General features: G+C 35.3%; 2 protein-coding genes across 2 annotated transcripts; one reads left to right on the top strand and one right to left on the bottom strand.

The window, feature by feature from the left end:
* On the bottom strand, window positions 5,081–5,876 carry LOC18782214 (probable calcium-binding protein CML23). The gene has a single exon (XM_007215019.2). The coding sequence runs from the start codon at window positions 5,794–5,796 to the stop codon at window positions 5,311–5,313; it is 486 nt and encodes a 161-aa protein (XP_007215081.1). The 5' UTR covers window positions 5,797–5,876; the 3' UTR covers window positions 5,081–5,310.
* On the top strand, window positions 11,263–20,741 carry LOC18783524 (probable fructokinase-6, chloroplastic). The gene is made up of 7 exons (XM_007215463.2): window positions 11,263–11,749; window positions 14,036–14,244; window positions 14,793–15,005; window positions 15,477–15,674; window positions 15,819–15,956; window positions 17,493–17,609; window positions 20,368–20,741. The coding sequence occupies exons 1-7, from the start codon at window positions 11,608–11,610 to the stop codon at window positions 20,500–20,502; spliced, it is 1,152 nt and encodes a 383-aa protein (XP_007215525.1). The 5' UTR covers window positions 11,263–11,607; the 3' UTR covers window positions 20,503–20,741.

Genomic DNA, 21,238 nt, shown 5'->3' with positions numbered 1-21,238 from the left:
TAGATGATAAAACTATTGGATATCAATTACCTTTCAGGCAAAATCGTGGGAAGCCACCAAACCGTTATTCACCTAATATTGGCAAGACATCCAAGTATCCAATTGCAAATCATGTATCCACTGATAAGCTATCTGAACCACTCAAGGCTTTTGTACATCAGTTGTCTGCTATCCATATTCCAACCAAGGTATCTGAAGCATTGAAAGATCCTAAGTGGGTCCAAGCTATAAAAGAGGAGATGAAAGCTCTTGAGAAAAATCAGACTTGGACATTAGAGACTATACCCTGAGGAAAAAAAACTATCGGATGTAGATGGGTGTTTACTATAAAACACAATGCAAATGGATCTATCGAGCGATACAAGGCAAGACTTGTGGCAAAATGGTACACACAGACCTATGGTATAGACTATGAAGAAAGTTTTGCTCCAGTTGTAAAGTTAAACACCGTCAGAGTCTTATTGTCCCTTGCAGCTAATTTGGATTGGCCACTACATCAGTTTGATGTAAAAAATACTTTTCTACATGGCGAACTCACGGAGGAGGTGTACATGGACATTCCTCCTAGATATAATACTACTCAGACTGGAACAGTTTACAGGTTACGAAAAGCATTGTATAGATTGAAACAGTCACCACGTGCATGGTTTGGACGGTTCACCATGGCAATGAAGAACAATGGTTTCAAACAGTGCAACTCATATCATACTCTGTTCTTGAAACATCGAAAAGGGAAGGTAACAACATTAATAATCTATGTTGATGATATGATTATTACTGGGAATGATAAACAGGAAATATCACAGCTACAAGACTATCTGGCTACGAAGTTTGAGATGAAAGATCTAGGTGGACTCAAGTATTTCTGGGGAGTTGAGGTGGCTCGATCGCAACAAGGCATATTTCTCTCTCAAAGGAAATATGTCTTGGACTTGTTGACAGACACAAGAATGCTAGATTGTAAACCTGCGGACACTCTTATTGTTCAGAATCATCATCTTGGAGAATATCCGGATTAAGTTCCAACTAACAAAGAAAGATACCAAAGGTTAGTGGGAAGATTGATCTATTTGTCACATACTCGACTAGACATTGCTTATGCAGTGAGCGTTGTCAGTCAATTTATGCACTCTCCAAGTGAAAACCACATGAATGTAGTTCTTCGGATACTTAGATATTTGAAGTCTGCACCTAGAAAAGGACTTATGTTCTCAAAGCATGGTCATCTAAATATTGATGGTTATTCAGATGCAGATTGGGCAGGTAATGTAACAGATAGAAAATCCACATCGGGTTACTTCACATTCATGAGAGGTAATTTGGTGACATGGAGGAGCAAGAAACAGAATGTAGTAGCTTTATCCAGTGCAGAAGCTGAGTTCAGAGGCATGACTAAAGGGATTTGTGAACTTCTTTGGTTAAGAAAGTTGCTTACTGAACTTGGGTATAAACCTACATCTACAATGAATCTCTTTTGTGACAACAAGACTGCTATAGCCATTGCACAGAATCCGGTTCAGCATGATCGTACTAAACATGTTGAGGTGGATCAACACTTCATCAAATAGAAGCTTGAGGCTAAAGTGTTTCAATTTTCTTTTGTGAAATCTGAGGATCAATTGGCGGATATTTTGACAAAGACGATTTCCAGTAAAGCATTCTACAATTCATTGGATCAGTTGGGCATTAGCGACATCTATGCACCAACGTGAGGGGGAGTGTTGGCGTGACTTATGGATATTGACTTACTTTCCTTACACACTAAGAATTTCTATTATAATTGTAATTGATTTACTTTAAATCCTGATTTCCTACTGTAAATAGATTTAGGAATTTATTATTTACTTGCCCATTCAGGTTTCATTGTATTATAAATATGACCTCCTACAAGGAGAAGAATACACAGAAAATTCCCACAAACAAATATTCTCTCATAGTTTTCATATTTTAGCATTTTATAGGCAAAGCCTCTTCCAATATGTGGGCTCCACCTTATCATCTTACAACACCATATAGATGTTTTCTTGTTTAAAAACCTGCATTAAACAACAGCCAGACTTCATGGCTAGCTATGTGAATTTTGTGGTATTGGAGGCCCTGGGATCAAACTCTTTGTTGCACCATTGAGAATTGTTGTTAGGTTTGAATGTCGTTTATTTAATCTCTAAACCCTTATCATTTTAGCAATTAGCTTCACGTTTCCCCAAAAAAAAATGAAATCTAGCCATAGAAAACCAAATTAATCTCGGCCATTAAGTGACTGTTGTAGAATAAGAACATGCACACACAACCACCATGTGGGTCCCATCCCAAAGTTCCCTTATTTGTTGGTGGACTATATATGTGCCATTTTTTTCTTCTTCAAAAAGCTACCGATTGGTTCTACCCATGCGTAGCATGACTTTTCCATGGTGTTTGGGGGCCTGATGTTGTGCATACGTATTATTGTTTTTTTTAAAAACGATATTCTAAATTACTCTAATATACGGGGAGAGGTCCAAAATCGAATGCAAAGTGTGGTGCACACACGATTTTCTTACAACCTTCTTATTGTTTGAGTACTACTATTTGTACGTTATGAATGTAACTCCTAACAAGCTTTTAAACTCACTAACCTTGATCAGACATGATGGAAATACAGGATCTTATTCACCTATGCAACACCTTAATACTCTCTCTCTAGATGGGATGAGATTCTATTTGAGTGTATTTCACTGCTAGAGAAGGGACCTCTATATATATGTTTCACTCGAGTTCCTTGCCCATCAAGAAACACTCCAGATACCAAACTTCATTAGATTAGATTATTTCAATCCATATAGAATTAGGAATCCTCTTAAATCTTGTGTTTCAATTAGAATAGCACTTTAACAAGAGATTTAAGCTTGAGCTCTACTTCTTGAACTAGGCAAACTCCTAGAGACCTCATGTGATTAGAAGACTACATTTCGTTGATTAAGTCTCTCACTTGGTCGATTAATCACAAAAGATTTTGCATTGCTCACTTTAAGGCCATGTGAAATATATAACTCAAACTAATTCCTAACAAGCCATTGTCAATTATGAATAATTAGAAGGAGGCTTTTATCTATATATATAAAGCAAAAGGCAGAGAATGGTGAAACATTCAAAATACCAGAAAATGCCCTTAGTTAATGCAAACATTAAGAATTCAAATTATTAATTAAATGAGGATAATATGGTAAATTCACACTTTTTCATATTTAAAAAAATTAAAAGAAAAAGAAAAAGCAGATAATGGATCCTATTTTTATGGAACACAACTACCCATTATCTTTTTTAATTCTAAAATAAATTTATTTTTTTAAAAAAGCCTCTTGCAAGCGCGGAAGCGCGTGCAGAGAGGCTAGTATATATAAAGCAAAAAACAGAGAATGGTGAAACATTCAAAATACCAGAAAATGTCCTTTGTTAATTCAAACATTAAGAATTGAAATTATTAATTAAATGAGGATAATATGGTAAATTCACATTTTTTAATATTAAAAAAATTAAAATTAAAAACAAAATAAGATAATATGTCCTACTTTTATGGAACATAACTACCCTGTTATCTTTTATTAATTCTAAAAATAAAATAAAAAAGAAAAAGAAAACCAATTGGCACATGCGTGAGCATGTGTCAAGGGCTAGTATATATATAAGCAAAAGGCAGAGAATGGTGAAACATTCAAAATACCACAAAATACCCTTAGTTAATTCACACATTAAGAATTGAAATTATTAATTAAATGAGGATAATATGGTAAATTTATATTTTTTCATATTAAAAAAATTAAAAACAAAATCACATAATAGGTCTTACTTTTATAAAACACTAGCCTCTTGACACATGCTCACGCATGTGTCAATTGGTTTTCTTTTTCTTTTTTATTTTATTTTTAGAATTAATAAAAGATAACAGGGTAGTTATATTCCATAAAAGTAGGACCTATTATCTTATTTTGTTTTTAATTTTAATTTTTTTAATATTAAAAAATATGAATTTACCATATTATCCTCATTTAATTAATAATTTCAATTCTTAATGTTTGAATTAACAAAGGGCATTTTCTGGTATTTTGAATGTTTCACCATTCTCTACCTTTTGCTTTATATATATAGATAACTACCCATGTTATCTTTTTTTAATTCTAAAAATAAAATAAAAAATAAAAATAAAAACCAATTAACACATGCGTGAGCATGTGCCAAAGGGCTAGTAATATAATAAAGAGGCTTTTAACTTTTTATAAATTAAAAAATATCATCAATTTTTTAAAATTAAATTCAATAAAGTCAGTTGTCATTTTTTTAAAACTATCTTATATCTCCTAAATCTTACTAAAATATATTCTAAACACATAACAAGTCATGATTTAAAAAAAAAAAATAAAAGCTATTATTGGCCCTCTTAAAAACATTAAAAACAACACGAAGAAAATACCACCACTCAAACGACCAACAAGAGCATCGCTGTCTTAAAAGGCTCCACATGTCACAGCTGGCAGCCATCCAACGATGGGCTTCACATGTGGGCCCTTGCATGTGAATCATACTCCCTGTATAAAAAGGACTTTAAAAAATTAACAAAAAAGCCCTAATTTAAAGTCAGCGGAAGTAGAGTAACTTTCAACACACAAAATATCTCCCCAAGTCCAGTCCACACGCTATGCATTTCTTTAGTCCCCCAAACAACCAATCAACATCAGGTTACTTTGCCAACACCTTTTACATTATCTGAAAACTCGGTTTTCCTTCTCTCCACAGGTCTCGGGGTCAATATTTTAAAATAATTTTATATATACTTTCGACCAAAAAAGAGATTTTGGGAACAGACTGAGACATTGACGACGGAGAGAGAGAGAGAGAGAGAGACAGAGAAAGGCACCCAATTCCGCGTTGAGATCAGCAAAACCCAAATCACTGACCATCCCACTACGGCAAGGCAACATCACCTAACATTATTAAAGCCACCCACCCATTTACTACTTCCACCACTTTCCATCAAGAAAAGTACCAAAACATACCCCATAAAAAAAGTAATGACAATAAAATTAAAAAGAAAAAAAAAACAAAATAAGAAACAAGAAGAGCAATACTTTAATTCCAAAAGACGATAGTGGATCCAATTAGCACCAACGATTCAAGTGTTAATTTTGTACACTTTTCCAATTAACTACGTCAAATCCCTAAGAAACTGAATCTAAATCAAACTACTAATTAGAAGAAGACTGTCTAATAATTCTTGTTTGTACTGTTTTGATTGTGAATTTTGATCGCTAGCCAAATACGCACCCGTACGGAGGATCAACGGGGAGTCATCATCTTCTTGAACTCGTCGAAGTTGACGTGGCCATCGCCGTCGGCGTCGACGTTCCTGATCATCTTCACGCAGTCCTGGAGCGAGCACTTCAGCCCCAATCGCTTCATCACCTCGTGAAGCTCACTCACCGAGATCAGTCCGTTCTTGTCGAGATCGTAGAGGTCGAAGGCGTCGCGAAGCTCTTGGCTCGATCCGCCATTCATGATCTCCGCGAACTCCAGGATGTCAATGTGGCCGTCGCCGTCTCTGTCGAACTCCGCCATTATGCTGCGCACTTCCTCCAGCGACGAAGTATCGGAGCCTAGCTCACCGAACACGCCCCTGAGCTCGTCGCAGGAGATCTTTCCGTCGCCGTTCTTGTCGAACTTGTTGAAGATCGTCTCCAACTGCTCCCTGGATCCCACCGCGCCGACTCCAGAGCCTTTCCAGCTAGGGTTAGGGCTTGAAGAAACCAAATTGCTCTTCGACATCGCAACAGACAGAGAGAGAGAGAGAGAGAGAGAGTAGAGAAGGGCTCTGAGCTTTGTTTAAATGCGTGACAAACAAGAGATATATATAGGCGACTTTCACTCGGCTGCTTGGGGAGGAGGCAGCGATCAGGTGTGTGCCGACTTAGCATAGTCGGAATTTGCGCGGCCTTAAAGATGGGACGTGGAGAATCCTCGTCGAATGAAAAACGGACACGTGGGAAGAGAGGGTGAGCAAGGGTGTAGAGGATTTGGGCAATAAAGGAAAGATTTGTGCTGGCTGGGCTTAGAAGGAAGGAAAAGTAAATCTGTAAGGATACGTCGCAGATGGCAGTTGGGCATGGGAGTTACTCTTCTTGTTGCTTGATTCGGATTCCTTGCCGCGTGGACTGAATTAATAAAATTATTAAATTTGACTGGGAATATTATTTTTCCCATAATTAATGGGAAAAAGCGCGTAGAGTGTAAATGTAATAAATACCCAAATAAGTGTGAGGAATGCAAAGGGTCAAATATAAATACAATAGGAAATTAGTTATGTGGTTACCTAGAAATCATGTTCGGGAAAATTTTAATTACTCGCGTGTAAAATCCAGCATGATTAGTAACATTAATATGTTTAATTATCAGAAACGAAGGGAAGTCATCAATTATCCTTTGTTTAGATGAAGGAATTGAAAATTACATAGAATTTTAAAATGACGGAACTTAGATTTCTATTATTTTAATTTCTGGCAATTGAAAATTTCAGTATTTGGATTTATGCATGTCGAAATTTGTAAATGACACTATGAAAATTGTGAAATGAGGCATATTTTGGTAGAACTTAGACTCGAAAATTTGATGCCCCAATTTCCACGATTTCTTCCACGCGTCATTAATAAATTCCACAGTTAAGTTGCCAAATAAGGGAATTATTAATTTCTCTTCTTAAATTCTCGACTCTTAGCTAAATTATGAGTTATTTTTCCTCATCCAAACCAAGGGCTCAGGCTCAGGGAATTTAAAATAAGTGAATAAGAATAAAATAAAAGGTTTTTAAATTTGACTATTTTTTTTCAACTTTTACACACACCAAAAATAAAAAAACTCACTAGTGTAGTGGTTTGTAACATTTGCTCCCCTAGGAAAGGTCCTGGGTTCGAGTCCTAGCATCCATGTAACGTGTGTGAGTTTAGTATATTATCGCTCATTTCAATTGAAAATGTCCTTGAAAAAAAAAACAATGTGTTTAGATGAGGAAAATAAACTTGAGATTTTGACAAAAGTCAAAATTTCTAAATTGACATGAACTAATTCCCGTGTTTGGATTAAAAAAATATAGAAATTTAGAAATTATGCGTGGGAAAAAACATGGAATGTGAAGGTCATAAATCCCAACTTTAAATTATACCTAACAATCATCATTTCTAAAATTTCGAGAGATATTGAGTTTTTAAAAAAAATATAACTTTACAAATAAAGCTTAAATTCCGTATTTTAAATCCGTTAGCCAAACAAAAAACTTTACAACTTATAGAATATTAATTTCCATCATTTATGAATTCTTTTGTACTTTTAAATTGTTCCCATCTAAACACACTGTATTGTCCGCCTTGGGCTCGCACCACACGGCAGAGTGGCTCTGATACCAAATTGTCACGTCCCGGGATCGGCTCCGCCGTAGCACGATATTGTCCGCCTTGGGCCCCCCTCTCTGGCCCTCACGGTTTTGTTTCTGGGAGCTCACGAGCAACTTCCCAATGGGTCACCCCCTGGGATTGCTCTAACCCCCAACTCGCTTAACTTCGGAGTTCTTATGACTCCGAAGCCAGTGAGCTCCCAAAAGGCCTCGTGCTAGATGAATGCGGGTGTGCACATATAAGGCACATCGCTCCCTCTCCGTTGGTTGATGTGGGATCTTACAATCCACCCCCCTTAAGGGCCCGACGTCCTCGTTCATTTCCATATCACTTTATTTCCTTTCCCATGTTTGTTTTGAGTAGGAATGGAAAACAAAGTTTGTATAAATTTTCAATTATACCCATATTAAATTAAATAAAAAAAGAATGCATTTAATGATATATTGTAATTCTAAATTATTAATGGGGATAAAATGGTCATAAAAAATATTTATTTAATATTGGCTCATTTTCCTAAACTTTCCCATGATGAGGGAAAACAAAACCCAAGTTGGGAGAATGGCTTCACTTTCCCCCATACTTTTCCATGGGCCAGGCAATGATTTCCTATGTCTGGACTTACCAAACATGTGAAAGCAATTGATTTCCCATCCCCAAGTCTCCTTTTTCATGAACCAAACGGGGCCTAAGGGAATAAGGAATTGGAATCGAGTCAACTACTCCCCTAGTTAATCTGATTCCTAGTTTTGAGGGTATTTGATTATGAATTTTAACATGAAATCCATTTCCAACAACAAAAAAACATGAAATCCACTTAAATTTTTTTATTCATTATGGCCCCGTTTGGTCGGAAAATATTTGATGGGAAATTCCCATGTCTTTTCCCAAGGGATGGAAAATGGAAGATTTTTTTCCCCATATTTAATAATGCTAGGAAAGTAAACAGGAAATATCTTCTTTTTTTTTTCAATTATACACATATGAAAAAAAAAACTATATTTAATGTAATATTGTTAATGGGGACAAAATATTCATGAAAAAATGTGCATTTAATGCTGGCCAATTTTCCCCAAGTTTCCCACGATATGTAACGGGGATAACACTATTTTGCTATCCCTTACAAATAATGTTATGCCACGTGAAAGTGTTATCAGGCGGGTCGTAGCGTTATTGGCCAGGATAGCAAAATAGTGATATTCCGATTTCATTTCCCCTTATTTTCCCATGTGTCATGCAACTATTTCTCATGCCTCGACTTACCAAACATGGGAAAGCAATTGATTTCTCATCCTCAAGCCTCTTTTTCCATGCACCAAACATAGGCTATGTGTAAGTTAATGTATGGACAATAAGGGCTCGTTTGGTATACCATATTAGACTATGGATAGGAGTAAATAGTACATGTGAGTTGTTTAGTGTCAACTTGTATTTTTTAATTACCTAATTATTTTAAACAGTTTGGGCTTTTAATACTCGCCTTACCTGACTAACTAATACAACCCACACACCCCAGTTTAAATAATACACGCTCGTTCTACGTGAAAACTCAGACACTTTTTTTATCTTTTTCTCCCAAGGTTATTCTATTTGCTCTTCTCTCTCTCTCTCTCTCTCTCTCTCTCTCTCTCTCTCTCTCTCTCTCTCTCCCCGATATGTTTCTTCTCTTCACTCTTCATCTTCTTCTCTATTATCTTCTTCAGAGGCTATTTGGTAACTGTTTATGGAACACACAAATCAATCATTTGTGTTTGGTGGTTTTTTTGTTTGAATTTCGAACACCCAAGTTTGCAGCTTTGCTTAGTGTTGAAATTCATTCTTTCTCATTTATGTTGTATCGATTCAAAGCTTAGCTCTCAATTCAGAGCTCAACAAGATTCCATATTTTTATATAATCAAATCCATATTCCAAATTTAAGTTGGTGGGTTTTGCATCAATGATGTGGTGGGCCGGCGATGAAGACAATGAAGGAAGCAAATAGAGGGCAAGAGAGAATCGGGAGAGAGGTTTCTTGTTTTAGTATTAGGCAGCCGCTAGATGTATGTATCTAGTAGCTAAACTGATTTGGCAAAAACTATGAATCTTACCAAAAAATTTCGTGTCATTTGAATTTCAATTTCCACCTAAATTATTAAAAAATTAAATAATAAAAAAGTATGATCTGATGTTATTCGACGGAGCACCAAACACAGTATAACTTAGTCAAACTATTTATTCGAAACAACACCAAATGCCTTATAATATTATGGATAAACAGTCAGTATTCTCTAGAACAGATTAATACTATTCGACATAAATTAGTTAGTACAGTCCGACGTACCAAATGAACCCTAAGTAATTATAATCATTCCAATATCCATGAGTTAATAGACATAGTTGAAGAAAAAATTAAAATAATTCTTATATCCATTCCTAATAAGTAAATGTATATGCATTGGATTTACATATTGGGGAATTTTGGTTTTCTCCTTAACATACTAGAAATTATTAAAAGTGCAAGGAAAGAAATTGGAACATGTGGAATGTGACGAGGTGATTAGTTGGAAAAGAAGAACAAAAGTACGAACCAATCACAATAGCAAATTCTATACAATTGACATGCTATTATTTAACTTTTAATCATAAAAAGAGAGCATATTTGATATTTTCTCATTGAAGGGGAATAATTTTTCAATTAATTACTACTAGCTTGACTTTTGATCACGTGCACTTGTCACGAATTTATTATTTTTATTAAGGGTGGACAATGTCGATAACAAATACGTACACGCTTTATTATTCTTATCGTTTGTTTAAGATGTGTGCCTTTTTTTTTTTTTTTTTGGTTGTTGTTGGACAGTTTGTTGCAACTATATGAATTGCCAAAATACAAATATAAAATAAGATTGTGTACCTAACGTGTTAGCCTATAAGAAAAGACCACATCAAAGAAGAAACATGAAGCCTAAATATATATTTTTTTCCGGCATGTATGTGGCTTGGGCTCATTTAAGCTTGTTAGGTGGTTTAGTGTATGAAAATGTATTATTGACTTGGCATAACATATACATAATTTTTATGTTTATTTAATGAATTAATTCCCAAAATACAGCTTGAATTACCGCATGTCCGACATTATATGTTTTGGGCCTCAACAAAACATTATTAAATAAATTGATTTTCAATTGGGAATGACATTTTAATAATTCTTACTACCAAAAGTCTTGCTAATTTACACTAGACTTTATGAGTGAACTATTGAAAAGCTAAAGAGACCAAAAAAAAAAAAAAAAAAAAAAAAAGGTCTTCAATTCCTTTCTTTATATCAAGCAGCAAAGAGTGAGAAACACACTCTTCTCTTTAAGGTTAGGGCTCCACTTTTGTATCCCATCTTCTCATCTACTTCCTTCAGGTTAGTAAAAAATCTTGAATGTTTTTCTTTTCCTTATACTTGCATCATGAAGCGTATCAATATTTATCTTTTCCTCATGCTTGCATCCCCAAGCTTATCATAATTTCATAAAGCTATGTTTGCATACAAATATTTTATTATATTGATTTTGTCAACTGCTACGTTTACATATAATATTTTATTATATTGATTTAACGCTCATTTGCCATTAATTTATTATTTAGGTGAATAATCTATTTATTTACCTATAATTCATTAGGTGGATAATTTTTGTCATGGAATATTGTCAATTTGATTACATCCCACTCATTCGGCTAGATTTTATCTTCATTGTGAATTGCTGGAATATAATCAGACTCTTGTGGTGTTACCGCGTTTAGGTGGATTTGTGAGTGTTTATGAAATGTTGATGATTGAGTACTATGGAATGGAATAGATTTCTCAATACACGTGGGAATAAAACAAAAGCTTTGGGGCCAAGAACAAAGCTTAATCGGCAGTCCAAATGCAGCAATGGCAAGGCGACAAACGTTAACTACTACACTCTCGCTTTGCCTTTTCCGCTGCTTCTTCACCCCTGTCTCTCTCTTCCACGCCCATAATACTATTTTCAGATGATTTAGTGTATTAATTAATTGTCTTAGGCTGAACCCCAAAACTTAATTAATCAATTAAATAAATGTAAAAGCCTTGGGCTCTGCCATTTTCCTTCGGAGAAATTCATTTCACAAGAGCTTCCAAGTAAAAGCACTTTTGGGATCATCAACGACTTTGAATACTGTTCTGGGTCTGCGCTTATTTTGATGGCTCTTCATTCAACTGCTTTCTGCTTTACTGGCGTGGTTTCTTTGCCTCGCAATTCGGTGTGTTTTAGTCAGAGGACAGTCAGAGCCTCGGCATTTTCTTGTCCACCTCTCAGTTCTATTTCCAGATCGAATGTCCAAGGTATGCTTTGGTTTTGGACTTGTATAAGCTTCACTTGACAAATGGGTTTGCTTAGTTTCACTTGTTATCTAAATTTTTTAGCTCAGTGGACTTTATAAATTGGGGCGTTTGTGATGTTCTTTGGATTGCTTGAAATATTGTGTGAATTCATCAACTTGTAGTTATCATGGTGTGGGTTGGTCCGTTTATATAGCAATAATGTGTTTAACTTCACAATTTGTTGGGGAGCATTATTTACACTTGTTGCCGGTTGCTATTTTTATCGAATTTTCATTTGGGTATTTATATCAAGAATGTCACAACTACATTGTGGAATTGAGGACGATATTGCAACTAAGAGAGGACAAAGAGACCAGAAATGAATCAACGATTGTTCTGATTGGTTCTTGTTTACTACGTATGTGAGATGATTTGGTTCTTTAACTGTATAACTGTCCAATTCTTTAATCTTGTCTTGGGAAGTTCGAAGTGAAAACTGCTAGAGATGTTTGGGGCTGTTTAACCAGTGAAGCATAATGCAAATTGTAAAGAAACTAGGAATAACTGAAACTGGAAGGTCATCCAATATAGAGTTTTGAGTATATAGTATTTGCTTAAGTAGAAGATTTTAGCAAGCAATGCCACTATGCCTACCATATCCCTTGTGATCTCTGTAGGAAAGCAAACAAGAAAGAAGGATATTGGAAAGCTCCAAAGTAGAAAGCAATATATGCTGGGATTAAGGAAAATGGATTCGGTCAGTATTAAAGCAATCTAGGCAAACCAAGAATTATAATTTAGAAAGCTATGCTGGAGGACCATAATTCTAACGTCCTTGTGTACTGCTAGTTTCAGCAAGTACAATCTCATTTTTGGAGCTTAGATATTAAATTTTGAAGATATTATGGGGAAAAATACGAGGAATGAAGGAGAGGGTCTGTTGTTTAATCTTGAAGCATTACCTTACCCCTCGTGTAATTTGGAAAAAGCCATTTGTAATTACAAACATGTGTAAATGTAACAGTATCATTTCACTGGTAATTATAAATGCTTTTAGTAACTTGAACCCCAAATCCCATGCAGTGTTGTGATGAACTAAAGTAGTAGTATATGAGGGAAACATATATATCTAGAGTGAAGTGGGAAGATTGTGTGTGTTGGCCTGCCTATATGTGTATTGTATCCACAAATAACGACGATATTAGGAACCAAGGACCAAAGAAAGCAACAACAAAGAAAAGAAGACTTAACCTCAATGTTGACAACGAGCTCCTCCACTGGAGAGGTGGGAAATCCACTGAGTAACCAAATCCTCAAATTAGTACTCTGATATTTCAAGGGCAAGGGAGTGGTAGAGCCATTAGGCGCTGGTTCTCAACCTAGACAATAGCTCTCTTAAGAGCAAAAGAACCAACAGCTCATGGGCAACATGTAAAAAGCATTTGAGATTTGAGTTTTTAATGTGTTGTTTGACTGGAATCAGTTACCGGTGAAACCCCTTGTATACCTAAGAAACCCCTTGTACACCTAAGAAACCTTGGGAGACTGAGGTTGTCTATTACTCAACTCTTTGATTGACCGGGAGTATCTGGTCCCCTTAATAAACCTTTCAGTGTACCTAGAGCATGGCTTCTGGCCAGTCAATGCCTTAGACTACCAAGAGAGCTTTTGTTTGTTCACCCCAGATGTCAATTTCGGTCATGATTTTGTCTGTTTTGATTTATTTTTTCAGCTTAATGTCTACTCTCATTTTTGTTATTTCTAAGGATCGTAGACATATCCTACAATATGTTTGGACTATCCTAGACACATCCTAACTCTATGTTTGAGGGTCAAGAACTTATTCTAGTTCAGTGTCTTTGACCATAACTAAAAGCTGGAAGTACTCTAAAGTTTGGGGGATGTCTTGATCTGGTCTTAATTGTCTTGATTCCCCCTCAACTGTCTTGAGTTTGTCTTAACTCTAGCTGTAATATTGATGCTCGTTACGTATCTATCTGTCCCTGTTCCTAGAGGTCTTTGTTGCACTTGACCCTCCATTTGGATGTCACCATTTATCACATGTACACACCATGAAATTTGCCAAACTATAATCCTAGATTTTACACTTTGTGTTTGGGTGGCTGCAGTCAGGGCACTAAGCTTGTGCTTTCTTATTTTGCAGTACATGTACACAATGAGTGAACTTTGCATATGACTTGAATCATGAGTGACATCATACAGCTTTTGGTCATTTGCTTACTTCGTATCAAAGTTTTCTTCTGTTTAAAACTGAGCCTTTCATTGTCTGACTGTTATGTATTTTAGGAAAAGCATTTGCAGGAGATGCACTACTAGACACAAAGGAATCCTCCCTTGTGGTTTGTTTTGGGGAAATGCTTATTGATTTTGTCCCAACCACTAGTGGACTTTCACTGGCTGAAGCACCTGCATTTAAAAAAGCTGCTGGAGGAGCCCCTGCTAATGTTGCAGTTGGCATAGCTCGTCTTGGTGGCTCATCAGCTTTTATAGGGAAGGTATCATTTTGAACATATGTGTCCATATTCTTCTTGTTCTGATTTAATTAGATGAAGGCAGCACTTGTTATCAAATGTTTTGAGTCTTTAACTAATAATTTGGCCACTTTGACTTCAGGTAATCCCTTTTTCCTCCCGCCTCACATTTTAGTTTTAGTGTTTATCCTTCTAAAGGTCAAACCAAAGTCCTTTTCCTTGTCACCTTATATGCGTATAATATATATCATAGTTGACCACACATTTGTGTTTACTAGGGCATTTTCAACTTAATTTGCTATTGTGTCTCTTATCTGTAATATTACATGTTGTCACAACATTTATACAGTGAATTCTTCTTCTTCTTATGCATTAAAAAAAAAAAAAAAAAACATAGAAAACTCTTTCTCTAGTTCTGCTTCTAATGCATTAACAAGACTAAACAAATTGAAAACCATATCTCTTGTGTTGTTCAGCTCTTTACTGCATAAATGTTGAATTCATGGGCTAAGAAAACAAAAAAGCTAACCTTATCCTTTCAGATTTTGAATATAAATATGCAATGCCTGCAGGTTGGGGAAGATGAATTTGGGTACATGCTTGCTGATATACTAAAGGAAAATAATGTGAACAGTGAAGGGATGCGTTTTGATCCTGGTGCACGAACTGCTTTAGCATTTGTTACATTGAGGGGTGATGGGGAACGTGAGTTCATGTTTTATCGTAATCCTAGTGCTGATATGTTGCTTCAAGAAGCTGAACTTGATTTTGATTTAATTAGGAAGGTATGAAAGAATTGCTATTATTGGTAATTAAACATCAGTGATGATTATAGTTGTAAAAGAGTCAAAACTAGGCAAAGCTAAATGCATCTTATGAAGGAAATGTCTAGAGCCCAGTATCTTGCATGGTACATCATCTGATTAAAGAATCCTTCTGGTACACCTAAACCAAATTTCAATTAAACATAGTACACCTCATGTCAAAAGGATACTTAAATTTTGAACTATTTATTCCAGAATACAGAACCACTGAATTGTATGCATCTCAGACATCACGATGGCTGCAACACCAGTATCGGTGTTTTCTCTCATTTAGGTCACCATGTTGGGCTCTTCTTATTCTTGGATATTACGCTGCATGCCTGTCTTATATCTCCGTACATACTCTAGTTTCGCGGAGGTTTCACAATTGATTTTTGTTTGACTTTTTCTTTATAGTAACGCTCAAGGTATGTCTTAACCATCCTGTGTCAGGCAAAAATTTTACATTATGGTTCTATAAGTCTTATCACGGAACCATGCAAGTCTGCTCATATTGCAGCAGCTAAAGCTGCAAAGGACGCTGGTGTAGTTTTGTCCTATGATCCTAACCTCAGGCTTCCATTGTGGCCTTCTGCAAAGAGTGCCAGAGAAGGAATTTTGAGTATATGGGAGACTGCTGATGTTATCAAGGTAAGCAAACCTTTAAATATGTAGATTATGCACCTGTTGGTTCATATTTGATCTTTCTTGTCCCTTTTCTGAAAAGGGTAATATGAAAATTGATTAAAGTAAATGGTACTACATCTGCTGATATATCAATTATTTATTTTCCAGATAAGTGAAGAGGAGATTTCTTTTCTAACGGAAGGAGAAGATCCTTATGACGAAAATGTTGTTCGCAAATTGTACCATCCAAATCTTAAATTACTGCTGGTCACTGAGGGCCCTGATGGCTGCAGGTATTACACCAAGGTAAGTTTCCAAATATGTTTTTTTTATGTATTCTACTTCTCCTCGCCATCTCTCTCTCTCTCTCTCTCTCTCTCTCTCTCTCTCTCTCTCTCTGTGACTAAAATGATACTTATTATTACAGATTACATATTGATGCATGCACTATACCATGAATCAGAGTGTAATATAGTAAGGAAATACTTAAGTAAATATTATTCCTTTAAATTGTAAAATTTAGTATTAGATGAGATTATGAGGTGAGTTTTATATCAACCTTGGTGAATTAATTTGATTTTATTGGCGATCTCATTAAAAAAATGTTTGACTTTGTTGTTGAGTGTCAAAGATAAGGAGGAAAGGGGAGCAATTTAGGATAGAATTGGACTACTTGCTTCTTTTTGGGCATTGTGTCAAAATATTCCAAGAAAATTCCTTTAACCGTATATATTCTGGATCGGGGGCAGTTTTCTGTTGAGTTCTTCCTGGGTTTTGGTGTGATGGCTGTTGTTTTAGGTAATGGACTTCTCGGCCATTTTTCTATGTGCCTTCAGTTTTTTCTTAATAAAATTTATGTGTCTTATTAAAGAAAGAAAGTATTCATTGAGGAAATAGCAGATTTTTAAAATTGCTGTAGCATGCAAAGTTATTTGAATGATCACATAATTAACAGAACCTTTTTAGAATTGTAATTAAATATATATAGATATATATTTATGCTCAAGTATTTAGAATTGGAAGTAAGCTTTAACTAATAATATCTGAAATGAATAACACAAGAGAGATGGTTTGGATACATTATATGAATATATGTGTGTTTGCACGGATGCATGCATTAAAAAATGGAGTATCAAGGGAAGGATGTAGTTTAATAAGGATATTTTTGTCCATTGAATGTTTTAACATATAGTCCTCTTATCAAGTACAGGTTTTTTTTTTTCCTTAACTATTGCTCCTGTTTTTCTGGCAAATCAAACTGTTGCTCCTTTGAAAGTGTTAAGGTCATCATTCTAGAATATATAGTGCTTTTGAGCATAAGAAAAATATGAAGTGTTACTATATTATTGTTCTTCTTACTATTAACTTTAATGAGCCATATGAAAACTGCCTTCTTTTCCTATTTGAATCGTTTATGAATCTTAAGGTAGAATAGAGATCGAGTATCTTTCTAAATGAAATATATTTGAACATAACTGTACCATGAAAATAAGGAGATATTTTTATGGTACGCTTTCAATGGAAGTTAAGACTTTTAAAATTGGTAAAAACTATTATCTCCTAAACTCTAGAATCGAACTCCACTTTCATGACTCCCTGTAGTTTTCATGATATTTATTATTAGTCTTCAAAAGCTACTTGCAAAGTTATTGATTGACGAAGGCTATAAAGGGGTTCTTTTGGATTAGACTATATCTATCAGTAGTCTCCTAAGATGCTGATCTTCTTGTTTAAAAATCTCTAAATTAATGGGATGATATTGTTTCAGCAAGATTGACAGTATATATACTTCTCTTCCTAGTATTTGTAAGTCTAAACCGCAAAGTGTATGTGTACTTGCAGGAGTTCAGTGGAAGAGTCAAGGGTATGAAGGTAGATGCAGTGGACACCACTGGTGCTGGGGATGCATTTGTAGCAGGAATACTATCACAACTAGCTGTTGATCTCTCTTTGCTTCAGGTACTTCATCTCGGATGCAGATGCTTTACAGTACTTTCTTCAAGTTATTAATTAAACATATAATTATATATTGCTACATGCTTCACCACCCTGCACATTGAGAAAGTAACATAATCATACTGAACCACTATGAAATAGAAACTCACAAAAATGGATATACTAAGGTCTCCATGGGAAAACCATATCTTCATACAGATGACTGCCTCTACCATTGCAGAAAAACATAGTAAAAGAAACAGAAAGAAATGCAAACGGATTACAGCCTCTAGGTACTAGTTCTATGAATCTACTTTATAAATCCTTTTCTAATTAAATAGGAAGCAGTGATCTTGCCTCTTGAAGAAAACAATCGTGTGTTTTTGCATAAGCTGCTGGGTAAATTACGCTAATGTCCCCTGAACTTTGAGTTGTCTCACTTTGGTACTAAAATTTTAAAATGTGTTATTATGTTCCTGAACTTTGGATTCTGTGTTAGGGACAAAATCCTAACTTCTGTTAAGTATTTTTTAACTTACATTATCAAGTGAATTGCACATTACCACTTAATTAAGGACAGTTTCGTCATTCCACTTAACAAGTTCTAAATTTACCCAAAACTGACTGATCCCCAATTGTTACTCTTTCTGACAAAATTAAGAACTTTGAGGGGTTCTAGAATTAGGGTTTTAGGTTGGGAATGGGATTCAGAATGAGGATGTAGTTGCGGTATCTCCCCTTCTCAGTAAAGAGGTATGTGGAAGTATTTCCATCAACGCCAGATGAAGCTAGACAGGCTGAATCAAAATTAAGGCAGTAATGAGTCATTCTGACCGTGCATATTAGTATTTAGTTCCTTATGTGAAACTTCAATTGTGGATGTGGTGCTAAAACCATTTTGTTTTTAGGTTATATAAAAACGATATTGGTATCTTTTAAATTGTTGAAATGAAGTTCTAATGTAGAAAAAAGGAACAGTAAGATTATCTTTACTAGCTCCTTCCTGAATTCTTCTTATCATAAGAAAAAAGTTTCATCCAAGAAATTGAAATGTAGAACACGGGAAAATGTGTTCTGTGAATCCCTATCTCTATAAACAGGTTTCAATCACCAAAACGAAGAAATTTTATTTTGTCCTTAGTATTAGTTAAGCTTTGACAATAACTGATATAGCCAAAAGGAGAAGGTGGTCTTGGTCTGCAACGCCTTTTAGAGGCTACCAAGGGGTATGGGTTCCGGCTAGAACCTCTACAACTGACATGCCCTAGTCTTAATGGACATGTCAAATACCTTTTGCCCAAACTTAACCACAACCCCGCTCAGAATACTGAGGCTGATCTTTTGTTCTTCCCCAAAATATTCCGAAGCCATATTAGTTGATCTAGCCCAAAGGACTTGGTAGGCCTGTGATCCGAGCCTAGGATGTGAAATATCTTAGAGGGGTATGAACAGAACTAATACAATCTGAAAAAAAATCGCTCCATGTATGCTTGACTTGAATTCCTTCAAGTTAAATTACCCATGCAAGACATAAGACCAGTTCAGTTGAAGTTGTGGAAACATTCTTTCTAAAAGCGCAATTAATTATCGGGTGATCAACCCAGTTAATTACTAAGTCAACTTAACCACGGCTTGGTAAACCTAAGGATTGTAAATTGAAATGTACAATTTAATCACGTAAGGCCATACAAAAGTAATTAAATACTTTATGCATGTAATTAGCACCAGAATTCAACAAATTAAGTTCAAATTTAAGCGTATGTCTCATAAGACCACATAGGTGGTTCAGCCTACTGAACCTCACTGGGTTGAATAGGCAATCTATGAAAACACTCAACGCCCCTTTGATAACCATTTCGTTTTCATTTTTCACTTCTTTTGAAAACTAAAAACTGAAACATGTTTGATAACATCATATGCTTGCTTTTACTCCATGACCTTGCTCGCTATACGCGGTGCTTGTTTTTGAGTGAACAGTACATCTTTTACTCACTGGAATTTTCCAGTCCTTGTCAGATAAACTGCAAAAGATGTCCACAAATTACATGGGAATCCTTGAATACTTAGAACAGCCTGTCTTTATGTGGGAATCCTTGATTACTTAGAACAGCTTGTCTACAGCCTTGGTCATGCAGACCAGTTTGTCACACTTTATCTAAGGCAAAGTACCTCCTCAACTACCGCCTACGAATTTATAAAATGCACCACTCCCTCCCAGGGCTGTTAGGCGTGCAATCAGTCTACTACTGAAATTCTAGAGAGTTCTTATCAGGCTACTCTATATCATCATCATTAACAACAAAATAATGTTATTTTACCATAGACTCGCTAATCAGACATTTTCCTCCACAAACAGATATTTCATCTTTAAGACAGAGCACAGATGATAATGGCTTTCTGAGTTGTAGAAGATCTATATAACTTAGTTTCACCCTTTTATTCCGTACTTATCTGTATTTATCATATGACTGGGGAAGAAATCCTGCATTTTTGTTTAAAATCTCAAAATATATACATAATGAGGATATTGAATACTGCTGCCTTCTTTATTAAAGAATAGTATTTAACATGCACTGCCTTTTAACCCTTAAACTTTATTGTGAACTTTCTTGATTGATCTGCGGTATATGGCTGTGTGATTCTCAGTTTCCTTTTCATAGTGTGATTATTATTGATTGAAATATAGGGTTCTAGTTTATATTTTAAATTACTTATTTTGCTAACAATGAATTAAATCTGTTAACGTAAAGAAAGTGGCCATGTATCTGGATTTGACATGTAGGAAGAGGGTAAACTGAGAGATGCTCTTCTGTTTGCTAATGCTTGTGGTGCATTGACTGTGACGGAGAGAGGTGCTATTCCGGCTTTGCCGACTAGAGAAGCTGTGCTGAATGTCATGCTCAAATCTGTAGCATAGGTTCTTGAAGTAAATATGTAACTACCTGCAAGGTTCCTGCCTATATATTAGAATGGTGACAACACTGAACCCAATTGAAAATTTTCCAATTTATGGTTGTAGTCAGCTCATGTTGCTGTGATATATAACTCAACCATTTTAGCACAATTAAGATTTGATTGTAACACACCATGTCACCATAATCCAATAAACATTCATGCTGAGATACAGCACTAATAATAATGCTTTTATTTTTGTCATGTCTCTGCATTTCATACCCTGTTATTTCATGGTTTATTTTACCACTCATTTATGTTTTGCCTATAACTTACCATATACCATATAGCTTCATTAAAGGAATGTTTCCAATAAAAATTGTTTGTTCTAGCATCATCCATGATATATATTTTATTAAATCTTTGTATCATTCCATGATCTTCCATTTTATGGAAAATGCAACAATCGTGACCATTTTGCCGTTTTCATGCAAAACTTATCGCCTTACTCGTAATATAAGTCTAGATACAGGTTTTCCTAAATGAAAAGGAAAAAACATTATTCTCATTCACTTGATTCTTTTGATCACTGAGAAATTATCTTCATGTGTTGCAATATTTGAGAACGCTGCCGCATTCAGAATCAGATTTCCTGATTGTCTTTTAATTGACTCTATTTTCTCCTTGCAAGAGCTATCTACTTGTAGCTTGAAAATTAGAATATATCAAAAAGCACATTCCGTGGCTGATATTTCTGCTGC

Source organism: Prunus persica, chromosome G3 (genome assembly GCF_000346465.2).
Source record: "Prunus persica cultivar Lovell chromosome G3, Prunus_persica_NCBIv2, whole genome shotgun sequence".
Lineage (NCBI taxonomy): Eukaryota > Viridiplantae > Streptophyta > Magnoliopsida > Rosales > Rosaceae > Prunus > Prunus persica.
This window is presented reverse-complemented; position numbering and strand designations above follow the sequence as displayed.